This window comes from Embiotoca jacksoni, unplaced genomic scaffold (assembly GCF_022577435.1).
Source record: "Embiotoca jacksoni isolate LCO1_2020_lvr unplaced genomic scaffold, fEmbJac1.0.p SCAF_17, whole genome shotgun sequence".
Lineage (NCBI taxonomy): Eukaryota > Metazoa > Chordata > Actinopteri > Embiotocidae > Embiotoca > Embiotoca jacksoni.
In genome coordinates, this window is record NW_027185307.1 from 6,515,167 (window position 1) to 6,527,916 (window position 12,750).

Below are 12,750 nucleotides of genomic sequence, written 5' to 3' on the forward strand. Positions count from 1 at the left end.
TCGAGTGGACAATCCCAAAGCCACAAGCCATCATTTGGATTTAAGACCTGAATCATATGTACCTGATATTTTAATGATATTGCAAATATATAGCAACAGAGAGTGGAAAGTAACGCTCAGTGCACCTCTTTATACGCCCCATAAAACGCTTCCAAAATGTTTTCCCCAAAGTTTTCTCATCTCGAGTCAAATAAGATATTAAACAGTAAAAAAAAAAAAAAAACATTTTTGTTATTACATCATCATAATGTTTATTTATTCATGACAGCACAGTCTTTGCTAAAAAAAAAAAAAAAAAAAAAAATCATCTGTGTACATAGTGGTTTGTGGATTCAAGACATAAACACACCAGTAAAAACAGTCCAGACTGGAAGACAAAAAAACAGCCTGGCTAATGTCCTGTTCTCTGTTTGCTCCCCTCATCCGTGCACCTTCTGACTCAGCATCTACCTTAAAGGGAAGCTTTGGTATTTTTCAGCCCTGACCATCATTTCGGGTTGCTTCAGTTGGCAGCTGTGAAACAGGCTGTAAATGGATGCCAACACTCCTGTCAATGCACTGCACTGTGGAGACCACGCAGTGACCATTTTGATTGTCACTGCTGGCGTACGACAAAGCACTTTCTCCCGAACCCCCCCCCCCCCCCCCCCCCAGCTTAGCTGTTTCAAGAGTTGCTGCAGACAGACTGCAGGTAATGTTGTCAGTTAAAGTTACTCTGTTGAGAAAAAGTTGAGCGAGGCCTTTGTTTCAGGTTAGGGATATTTTCCATAATGTTGTCAGACACATTAAGAATCTGAGACTGTTAGAGCCAAAAACAATAACTTTTAGTGGAAGTACATTGATGGAGAGCGATTGCACCAAAGTATTACAATACAGTTTGTTTCACAGCTGAGAACTGAAACGCTCTCGCTCAATACTGGACCGATTTCAAAAGTTATTGTCCCCACTTTGACACCAAAATGACGGGAAAATAGTGTCAGGGTTGAAATATACTGGTTTCACTTTAAGGTCTGAATCACATGCTGTGTTTTAAATTGCGTACCTACATATGAACACCTTGTATGTTGAGTGCATAAGTGCATTTAGACCGTCAAGTATAGAAACATGCAACTATGAGTACCTGGGTGGTGAATTCAAACGGCCCACAAACTGAGTATGCAATGTTGGACACTTTTCACACTCGGCAGTCACCATTATGTCTGTGTAGCGGAAAAGAAGGGACCACCGACTTAAAAGTATTTTCGAACTGCGAATGCAGGGGAAGATGCCGCTGTTGTGGAACAACGAACAGTGTTTATTTTCACTGAGTACCACCATACTGTTGTTGGACAGAAGTCATCAGTTTGTTCATGGAATGCGTGAAACACGAAAAACATCAAATCATTTACGGTAAAAAAAAAAATCAAAGCTGGCAGATATGTTGGCAGGTGATGAATTCAAACGTTCCGATTATTTTTGTTAAGTGCAGAAATGTGCAAATTGAGACCCTGTTGAAAATCGAGTACAAACATAGACTGTAAATAAAAGTGGACGAGGCCGGTGGGTCTGAAAAACGAGGCTGATGGGGAAGTGCCTGAAGCTGCGATACCACCGAGTGCCACTAGAGGTCGGCTCCAAAAAAAACTCCAGTTCCATAGACTCCCATTCAACTAGTCTCATAAAAGTCAATAAATATTTTCCATGAGTTATTTTGGTTCCGTTAGCCAAAGTCAGTCCTTCTTATTAGTTTTGTGGTGGTCCATTTGAAAATAATCCCGTCACTAATTAGAAAATATGCTCCAAAAAGTTGAGATTTTTAGGGGCGTGTCTGTTTGATTAACAGGCCTGTGGTGCAGCCAGGTTACAGCTATTGGTGGGCGGGGCGTAGTGTCAGCAGGTTTCCAATCAGATAGAGTCAGATCCACCGCTCGCTCCTCCCCCAGCTCGTCCAAATATGGTCCCATCCGGCTCCAAACCGCTCCGAACAAGCAAGATGGCGCCGGCCAAAATCCAAGGCTTCATAACGGCCGTGTACAAACCAATGGATGATGTCACTGTTGGTTGCTGCACATGTAAGTGTACTCACTGCGATTTGGAAAACAGCCACCTGTTTCATGGTGAACACATAATGTCTGTCTTCTTTTCTCTTGACTAAATTTACCACTTTTACAATACATTTGCTGCCTCTGACATTTATTGAGATAAAGTAAATATCTCTAATGGCTCAATCTCCCTCTCTCGGCTGCGTATCTGAGGTTCTTGTCTTTCAGCACTCCCGGCTCTCTCTGTTTAACCCCCGTGCTGCATCAGCAGTAGATCTGGCGACTGCATTAACACGGCAAAAAGTACCATTTGTCACACATCATGTGCTTTGTTAAAAGCAGCAGGGCAGTGAACTCAGCCAGCCCTGTCACATCTCCCCTGCTTTAAAATCCATCAGAGGGATACTTTACAGCAGTTTGTTCCAGGAGGGTCCTATAAAGGCAGTTTAACAGGGCCTGGTTGGTCGTTTAGCTACAGTGTCCTCTCGCACTGAGACCTCTAGTAGTTTGGGACACTGGCGTTCAGGAGGCTCCATATTATTTGGCAGCGAGTCACCAGCATTTTGCTCTTACTCTAAGTACCTTTATCGTACTTCCTGGTGGGCTGTTGGGTTACCGCTTGCTGGAGGAGCGAACCTGGTGTCTCATCCAACTTGTTGGAGCTGATGAAGAAAGGTGGAGAGAAAGACAAACATATTAAGATGTTGTCTTTGCTGGAAACCCAGATGGAAACATTTGTAGAAAGTTCACGCATGGTTTTAATAGTTGACACTTACAGCGGGGCTGTCCTGGTTGCCTCGGGTTACTGGCGCTGCTCCCAAAGGAAGACTGGAAGTTATGGATGGTCTCTTGGAGAATCTGCCTCTCTCGACCCTGATGACAGCCAACAACGACTGTTATATATCTTTTCATGCAAAGATGCTGAAAACGCTCTTCCAATATTTTAATACATTGTGTCCCTCTGATATAAAATGCTCCTTTTAGCAATTACCATCCATGTTTAAATAATTCCAATAATAATTAATATGATAGTGTTAGATTATACTGTAAAGAAACTGAAGCTGAAAGACTATAAATTAAGCACTGAAACACGCTAAGGGAACAATTATTATATGCATAACCATTTACAGTATGTTGAACCAAATGCACCTTTCCAGCATTGAGCTCTGATATGGCAGCTAAGATCTGCTGTCTGGGTCCGTCTGTTTTAATGCCCAGCTCCTTCAGGTCTCCATCTGTTAGAGTCAGGAATGCCTCCATGTCCACCTGCAGAAGAAAAAAGAGAAACACACTCTATGAAACACGTCAAATCAAGTAATCACAAATACTTTTCTGCTTAATATAAGTGCAGATCCGTCCGATCCATGAAGTCCTTTCAGACACTGCAATTCACTAAAGCATTGATGGGAAAACAGTGTCCTTCATTTTGAAAACCCATGACTCAAAAAAAGGGAAAATCTGACTTTATAGGTGAAGGAAAATGTTTTCTTCTCATTTTGAATACAAATAAATAAATTACCTCCTGTTCCTCAAATATAGGCTGGTACTTCTCAAGGGACAGTTTCTTCAAAATACTTGACAGTTCATCTGAAACAGACAAAAACAAGGTTCAGCCTGGCGCTCACATTTGCAACCAGCTTTAGTTTGTGATTTAGTTTACAATTCCACTAGAATTTTGTATTTCACAGTGTTGATTATCTTTCCTTGATGATTTGAGTTGATGCTTAATACAATGTGGCGTCACCTTCATCTGTGATGGTTCCACTGCTGGAGCCTCCGCTGCTCTTGGAGCGTGGATGCGAAGAGGCTGAGGACAGAGAGTCTCCCGGCCCGGTAGGAAGCTTGGGCGTTGGGGAAGGAGACGGTGTGAGAGTGGGCGATGTGCTCTTGGAGGTGGAGGAGTTACCTGACTGGGGTCTCTTTTTCAACTCCATCTTCTACAAAGAACAACAAACGAGGATGGAGAGTAGCACCGGTTCATTGATAGGATAAGAGGTTCTTTTTCATCTTTGGCTGTTTTATGAAGATCATAAAGAAACATTGCTGACAGTAATGTCGAAGTAATCGTATTACAGACCCGTCTGGAGTGAATGTCGGGGGCAACCAGGCTGGGGTGGGAGTGGATGTCAGGGAGGCTGATGTCAGGGGGGGGCAGGCCTGGTCCTGAAGCTGGGGGCTGGCTCTGCGTCTGGCTGGGCTGTTTCTCTGGAGCGTGAGCCTTTACTTCTATCAGACCAGCGGCTCTTTTACGTTGGGCTGCGATCTGGGAGAGAACACTGTCTGCACTGCCCCCTGGTGTCGGGAAGAGACAAGAGCAGATTGTGTTTTGTGGCTGCTGTATAATGCATATATCATATGTTTTCTTGACAATGTAGTTGCTAGCGTTTGTATTGTTTTTGTGTGGGATTTTTTTTGTGAACCTGAACGGTTGTGAGAGTCCCGGTTGAGCCCTGCTACTCCATTTGAGCCCCCAGAGGAGTGGGGGGAGTGGTAGTGACCAGAGTTGGAAGGAGAGGATGAAGATGGACCCTTGGGGATGCTAGGAAACTTGATGGACCTGCTCACCACACGACTGATGGACGTCTGTTAAATAAAGGAGCGAGGCAGAGAGGATAGCATAAGGATCGCTAGGACACCGACATCAACTTGAACACACACCCCTTCTCCCTCACACTCACAATATCGGAGTTTCCACTGCTGTTTAGCTTCCTTTGTGGTGGCATGGGCAGGCGGGGCGCTTCGCTCTTCCCCTCTTTTAGCAGGCGGGAGCGGTCCGAGTTCCACGGCTCGAAGTTGGACGGAGGTAAGAAAGGAGGAATCACTGCTTTCAGCTTGTCATTTGGCAGCCGGGTGAGGGGTGCACCACTTCTCAGCTAACGGAGATACAAAACACAGTATAGGAGCAGCACTCATACAGCAATAACCACAATCCTAATTTATTCATACACAACTTATTAAAAGTACAAAGTCTAAACCTACACATCAAACCAGTTATGTTTCTGACTTAAAATAACTAGTTTTAACATTTTCTTTACCGCCACATTATGCACTATATACGAGGGACATTCAAAAAGTTTCTCTTGCTCACAAACAAAGCTCAGCACCGTGATGCACACGAAGCAATAACTTCAGTAAGTATTTCAAGTTACGTCACCTCATCAACATCAGCACCCGAATTACACATGTTTTTGTGACAACTGGAACATGAATGTTTTCCCTCAGACGCCAGAGAACATCAACAGTATGACTCAGTATTAAAAGTCTGACCCTGGAGGATGAATTCACGGAGCACAATCCTGCCAATGTAAAAAAAACAAAAACCTCCTGGTTGCCTTCTGACCTGATGGGCCTTTTTCTGTCTCAGACAGTGACGTTGTGCCCCACTTGAAATGCAAAAGCCACTCAAAATACCTCCCAGAGACATTTGTTTCATTGCTGTAGATTTTGTGAAGCATTTTGTGGATTTCCAGAGTTTGACAGAAAATCTTGATGTCTGCTCTCTGCTCATGCTGATGATGAAATAGAAAATACTATGATGAAATAGATACGAACGGACCACTGCTCATACTGTGTTGCATCCCGTTCAAGCACAACAGCAGCAGTCTTGGAGCTTTTTGATTGGCCCCCGTAGATTTGTAGATAAAAGACAAACATCAAAAACACTTGAGGCAAAAGAACAAGTTTTTCATTTCATTTCACGATGGATGATAACTCTCTGAGGCTGTGAAAGATAATTGATTTAAATTACAATGCAGGCCAAGCTAAGACAATCGTTCAATCAATGTAGTTTACTTGAAACCAACAGCTCCTACCATTGTGGTTATTAGAAAGTCCTCCTTTTCTGAGGACGCTCTGCAATGACCTGAGAAAAGGAGAACACATCACATTTACAAAGAGCTTTGTCCACATCCAGTGTTAAAGCATACGAGTCTCTATAGGAAGCTTCTGTATGTTACTGAATTCAAGGACCAACATGGACAAATGCTCAACTATATTTTAAATAAACATCTGATGTCATCAATGTGCATATGGCAATTAATTCTGTTATCACTACGGCTCACCAGCGTCTTTGGTCTTGACGGCCCAGGCGGTGCTGATGTCATTTCCTCCCAGGGCAGGAGTCGGTGCCACGGCCCCGTTAGATGCAGCAGCGGGCTTCCTGCTGGCCTTCATTGTGGCGTCCAATGAAGTTTCAGCATCGTCGGGAAATGGAGCCAGGCGACTGGACGACAGGCCGTGCCTCAGGGTGTGAGTCAACTTAAGCCGCCGGAAGCGATTTGACATCCTGCTCCACCACGACTGGAAGAGGGGAATGACGTAAAGATCTTATCCATAAAAATGTTGCTTAATTATCCATGATGTAATTATCATGACATCATGGATAACATCTGCGATGTGAAGTGAACAATAAGAAACTGAACAACAACTTTTCTCAACAGGCAGCAAATGAGGGCCTCAAGTAATAGTGTAGTTGTGAGTGAGTGAGTGAGTGAGTGAGTGAGTGAGTGAGTGAGTGAGTGCATGCGTGCTGAATCAAAACAGGACGTCACTTCTTTACCTTGAGGCCTCCCTTGTCATCAGGCGGCACGGGGACGTTGTTGAGGGACTGCCGGCTTTTGGAGCGACTCATTAAAGCTCTGCCGCGGTGTTTGGACTTGTCTTTGTCGACTTGCATACACACGGACGCCAGCAGACGCACCAGCTCTGTGTCTGACAAAATCCAGACCAGACACAAGGAAAACAGAGTAGGAATCACTGAGAGAATAAAATTCAATCAAACATCATGGAAACCGGTAGAGACGGCCTTAAAAAGATAACGAGTCAACACATAGTTAGAATATGATTTCAGTTGATTATGTGGGCAGATATTGCTCATAACACATTACAAACACTGAAACAAGCATAAAAAGAATACCATTTTACCATGACAAGCCACATTATGCAATAACTTGTGACTACAAAAATTTTAAATGTGACAATTTAATAAGGCTGATCCTTTTCAATTAACCTCTTCATTATTTTCCACATTAATGTTTTTTTGGTTTGATTTGTGAAATTCAGAAAATAGTAGCAGATGCCAATCACAAGTTGACATGTATAAATAGCTTGTTTTGTCCAAACAACAGTCCAAAAAACTAAGTTTATCATTTACTCCTGGTGACATTAAAGACCTTGAGACAATGATGACATCTGAGAAGGGAACACCAGTGAAATCCGGTATTTTTCATTTAAAAAAAAGAAACTACTAACTGATTATCAAATTAGGTGCCATTTTATCTGTTGGTCTGTTGGTTATTAATTAATGGAGCATCTTTCACAGTATTATGTTCTATAAGAAAAAGTTGTGAATATCTGCTAACATACATGTCAATATCTAGATATCTGTGATGGGCCAAAAATCGACCGGCTGATATATCTTTCAGGCTAAAAGTATAACATCTGTCGATTTTTAGTCTTAATATTTAATGTATATTTTGGAAAAATATGCTTCTGAATTTTGATTGGTTGATATGAGAACTCACTACCTCTGCCCTGTATCTCAGACTTAAGTCTTTATGTAATAGGTACCTGTTATTAACCACAAATGATTGAAGTTCAATTGTATTAATCCTGCAATTTACTACTGTATATTAAGAAGTTTTTCCCTAAGTGTTGTCAAACAGAGTGATAATAGTGAGAACTACCTGGATCGTTGAGCAGCATAACTAAATCAAAGGCTGTGTATCCATTCTTTGCTCGTAGGTTGACCTCAGCCCCTTGACTCAGCAGGTACTTCACGATGTCTTTATTGCTGGAAGAAGTCGGGAGAGAGAAAAAAGAAGAAAGTAGGAAAAGAGTGATGACATACACACTAAATGTACAACTATATCAAGTCAAACGCCTTTAAATACCATCAAGTTTTCACTTTTTATCGCCCTGAAATTGAACCCTATTAAATCAACATGTTGATTTTATTCAATTAAATATAATAACCAACGAACTCCTTATAAAATCTCTGACAAAACTAAACCAGCAGCTGCAACTGACCCGTGATAAGTGGCCTGCATTAAAGCGGTCCACCCGTGGACACCGTCTTGTTTGTCGATGTCGGCGTTCTTGTCCACCATCAGCTGCACCACCTCTAACTGACCGCTCACTGCTGCCATCATGAGAGGCGACGCTCCCTCCTGATTGGATGAATTCACCTGAGCAGGATCCTCCTCCAGGATCTCTTTGACGAGCTGGGAATTTCCTGAATCAACATGACGCACATATATGGCCACATAAATATGCAAAAAAATGGACTTGACTCACCATTTCTAAAATATAATATTACAACAAAAACCTAATTTCCTCACAGTTTTGGTTTATCTATTTAAATGAACTCACCCAATTTGAGAGCACTGAACACATCTGGTCTTCTTCTGTCGTCATCTGTGAAGAAACGGAGAAAAGAAAAAAGTTCTGTGATACTCTGAAAATACAGCTCTACTTGGCAAGAGTCCACGTGGCCCGGCATTGTCAGTCGGTGTGTGTGTGTGTGTGTGTGTGTGTATGTGTGTGTGTGGGGGGGGGGTCTGATTTGGTGTCTAACAATACAACCACAAGTGATCTCTAGTCAAAGGTTTTCTTGTTATTTAATGCCACGATCAGAGCTTTGAAAAGAAAACTGCATCAACGTGTCGGTAAACTGAGCTAAAAGCTAAAACACTGGTGAGAGGAGCTATTCAACATCAAAGAGGCCGAGAGCCCCGACTGTTGGCTTCGCTTTCACTGCAGTGTGAACTGCAGTGAAAGCATACATCTGGCATACATCTAGTCTTGTTGTGACAACACACACAGAATGTGCCAAGTTGTCCTGTTAAAACATAAGAAGTGTTTTTCTCCAAAATAAAAGTCAAAAATGATTAAAAAAAAAAAAAAATGTCATGCACTCTCAGAATTAATGAGTAAATTAAATATTTACAGCTGAAACATATGATGGTTCTCACCTTTATCACATTCATTGTTAAACAGTATCTCATCTTGCTGTGATATTATTTGATTTTTGTGTAGTATATTCATTCAGCTGTAAACTGTTTATATATTGTAGTTGTGTGGAACCAACTTGTTTCCTGTTTTTAAATGACATTGTGACATTGTAAAACTGTACTTCATCATCATCATCAAACTGTACTCATCATCAACCCTAACCTCAATTAAGCAGGTTTGAAATCAAAGAGAAGTCCTACAGTACCCGTCTGGGGTCGAACAGTGGTGATGGAGTCCAGATAGGCCTTGATGTCTCTCTGTTTTAGCTGCATGGCGAGTTCAAATGCTGTCTTGGACAGAACATTGAGTCGGTCTGGGTCAGCTCCACGCTCCACCAGCTGCTGAGCCACAGCCACCTTTGAAACACACACAGATATCATATATGCCTGTATCTGTAGGCTGGGCTGATGATGTCACAAAGTTGCATTCAAGTCAATGGGGTGGTGGGGGGGGGGTGGTTGTTGATTTAAAAATGCCTTAAAGACACAGACAAAAAACAGCCATTTCTTTGAATCCCAGAAAGAAGCTCCAGAGAAGACAAACCACAAAAATATCTTCTTCAAGATATCGAGGCTGCAAATAAAACACTATAAAAGTGTAAAATATGTGACGTTCAAGAGGCACATGACACCCACAATATACAAAATGTGTTATCCAAATATATTTCCATCCATTGGCCCCACCTTTCCACTGAGGGTGGCCACCATCAGTGGTCCCCAGCCGGTGGTTTTCTGGGAAAAGTTGACATCAGAGCCCCACTCCAGCAGCAGGCGCACACTGGCCTCATGACCATGCTGGGACGCCACCATCAGGGCTGTGATGTCCATGAATTCTCTGCCGCTCCCTCCTACGGGACATCCTTCACCAGCTCCAAAACCAGCAGCACTGTGGGGGAAAAAAAAAAGTCAAATAGGTTTCTCACGTGACGATTAAGCACCCTGTCAGACTGAAGATGTCATTCAAAGTCTTTCTGTGGAAAAACAAACCTGCAGCTGTTGTTGTTGTTGCCATTGGAGACGGCCTCTGCAGCGACCGCCAGATGATCGTAGTCATCGACATAGGCCCCGCTCTCCAGAAGTAGCTTGACTACATGAGCGTGTCCCCCACGAGCTGCCATAGTCAGGACGCTCGCACCCAGCCGGTTCCGGCCGTTAATCTCTGCCCCGTTCTCCAAAAGGATGTGAGCGACAGTCAGGTGACCAAACCTGAGCGGAGAATTAAGAGAGAAGACAGAGAGTGAAAGAGGAAGTGGAGCTTTAAGCATCACAGTTCATCAACTATGACAGATACAGATGCACTAGGATACTCTTCCTTCAGATGAACCAGCTAAAAGTGTGTAAAGCCGGCATGGTCACAGACACATCAGCTTCTTTACTGTCATTTTTTTTCCAACATTTTTGACTAATTGTCAATAAATGGACGTGTTTTTTCTTGTCTTTCCTGACATGTCAACTCTTATCATGATGGCACATTGGCAGATGTTATAGTTCACGTCACATTTCCTTTTAAGAAATAATGATAATAATGATGTGCCAATACTATCCTGCATCCCTATTGATTGTTGAGTCAGCACTAAGATGAAAACTACAATAATGTTCAACTGATTGAAATTTCCTGAAGATCAGTAAAGGCTCGTCTTAATTTTGCAATATCTTACATTTATCTGAGGTCGTTCGCCAAAGTTTTACGGCACTGACACTGAGATTTTGTGGTTAAGTCAACATTAATTTAACTCCTGTTGGCTCCATGAAACTTTAGCAATGTGATCTCTGATAGAAATGAACAGAATGTTAATGGACATGTGGCTCCACCAAACTTAATGCAAGAAAGTGGAAGCTGTCAAGTGAAGATTTACACACACACACACACACAATCCAGCACAAATACAACGCAGTCTTAATTTTAAAGTAATCATATGGTGCCTGCTTCCAATATAAGGCTGCAAAAGTTTTATGATAGAAAAGATTTATGATGGAAAAACAATCAAACCAAGCGACAGTTTTTTGTTTTTTCTCATTAAAATGTGTTTTCTATCCGACGAAATGAGTAGGGGCATTTGAAAATTCATATTCTGTCTTGTAAAGACATTAAATGACAGATGAAATAGCCCCATTTTTTTTTTTTACACGGAGTCTGGTGTAACTCGTAGAAAGTAGTGCAACGAGCCCCACCTCGCAGCCTGCATCAGCGGGGTCCAGCCGTAGTTGTTGCGGCTGTCCACCGAGGCCCCCTTTCGGAGCAAAAACCGGACCAGGTTCTCGTGGCCGCTGGCCGAGGCGAACTGCAGGCCGGTGTTGCCCTCCTCGTCGGTGCAGTCCACCGGCACCAGAGACAACATGTCCGCGGCGTTACACTCCGAACCCGCTTCGGACCGCAGCCTGCTCTGCCGCCCGGACTCTCTCGGGGCTCCGGGCTCCAGGATACCCCGGGCCGCTTCATAGTCCCCCTCGTCGCAGGCGCGTAAAAGCAGCAGCGAATTCGCGGGGACACCGAAATTCATGTCTTCATTTAAATGTTCCGTTTCTCCTCCGTCCAACTGAGGTTTCTTTCATCGACGGAAACAGTCCAGAACTTTTCCTCTGTCATTTGGCGACGGCCTGTGTTTTAAAAACATGACGCACAGCAAAACAAAGGTCCGTCTTCAGGTCCTCTCCAACACTACCCTCAGGAACTCTTTTAAAGTCTCCACTTTTAGTCACAGCTTTTCGACTCAAAAAGTTTTCTGGCAACCAGCCGGCACTGCCCGGTTCCGTTACTTGTCCGGGAAGCTCACCACCGTGTACACACTCACAACAAGACTTCCGCTTCCAACTTTCAAAATAAAAGTCGGATCATTTATCAACACGTTGAGGTTTTTCCATCTTTTATTAAAATTAACACGTATGTATTTCGCCAACCGACATCAACCTTAGAAAAAATGTCAAAAGATTATCACAATTACTCATTGCAAATGCAAGTTTGTGTAGTTTTATATTTGTATTTATATTTGATTTATCCGGAAAGTTTTGACTGGATGTTTTGTGTTACATCTGCCGTGACATGGTGCAGCCCAGTTTGCCATCAGATGTACTACACCCTTGGTGTTACGAGGGCAATCAGGGATAATGGAGATGAGACAGACAACTGAGGAAACGCACCCAAGGAAATATTTTACCGACCTATGATTTTGAAAATGAGACGTGTTTTTTTTTTTTAGGTAAATCAAATGTTTTATTGAAAAAAAAAAAAATCAGAATTGGAGCTGCTGTGTAGGGAAGGATATTAGTAACACATTTGAAATCACCAGGACAAATAAGGGAAATCGGTGCAAATAATCGCATTTAGTTTTTATTTACATTTTACACAGCCTTCCAACTTTTATGGAAACGGGGTTGTAGTATTATGTAACTTTCTAAAATGTAAGTGGGTGAGGGCTGTATGACCTGTACAAAAACTACTCATCCTAATCTATCATGCTAATTCACAGAAGAGTCGTTTTTTGTTTTTTTTTAAATGATGTTAAACAGTGGATAACATGAAAACTGCTACAAGGGACCAACGATATAATCCACAAACTCTGGGTATCATCGTTATTCCCTTTTACGAACAATAATCCTTTGCATCGTTTACATTACAGCTGTCCTTATTTAACCGAGTTGGCCAGACTGGCTGTGGAGCCTGGCAAGATTAATACACACTATACTGTGTATAAATACATTGAGTGAGTAAACTATTGCAA

At 42.5% G+C, this 12,750-nt stretch overlaps 1 protein-coding gene across 1 annotated transcript; it reads right to left on the bottom strand.

The window, feature by feature from the left end:
- Positions 1–652: 652 nt before the first annotated feature.
- LOC138199341 (ankyrin repeat and SAM domain-containing protein 6-like) lies at positions 653–11,779 on the bottom strand. Its single transcript, XM_069151374.1, has 18 exons — positions 11,204–11,779; positions 10,019–10,237; positions 9,716–9,917; positions 9,238–9,388; positions 8,391–8,435; positions 8,049–8,253; positions 7,706–7,812; positions 6,580–6,731; positions 6,083–6,320; positions 5,834–5,883; positions 4,700–4,894; positions 4,442–4,604; positions 4,099–4,313; positions 3,766–3,958; positions 3,541–3,608; positions 3,171–3,287; positions 2,798–2,894; positions 653–2,683 (listed from the first exon to the last, which is right to left on the bottom strand). The coding sequence occupies exons 1-18, from the start codon at positions 11,530–11,532 to the stop codon at positions 2,634–2,636; spliced, it is 2,796 nt and encodes a 931-aa protein (XP_069007475.1). The 5' UTR covers positions 11,533–11,779; the 3' UTR covers positions 653–2,633.
- Between the last annotated feature and the right edge of the window lie 971 nt (positions 11,780–12,750).

Coding starts and splice junctions, on each gene's coding strand:
- LOC138199341 (XM_069151374.1), bottom strand. CDS start 11,532: ATGAATTTCGGTGTCCCCGCGAATTCGCTGCTGCTTTTACGCGCCTGC. Junction 9,918..10,018: donor AACAACAACAACAGCTGCAG/GTTTGTTTTTCC, acceptor TTTCCCCCACAG/TGCTGCTGGTTTTGGAGCTG. Junction 7,813..8,048: donor ATGCAGGCCACTTATCACGG/GTCAGTTGCAGC, acceptor GACTTCTTCCAG/CAATAAAGACATCGTGAAGT.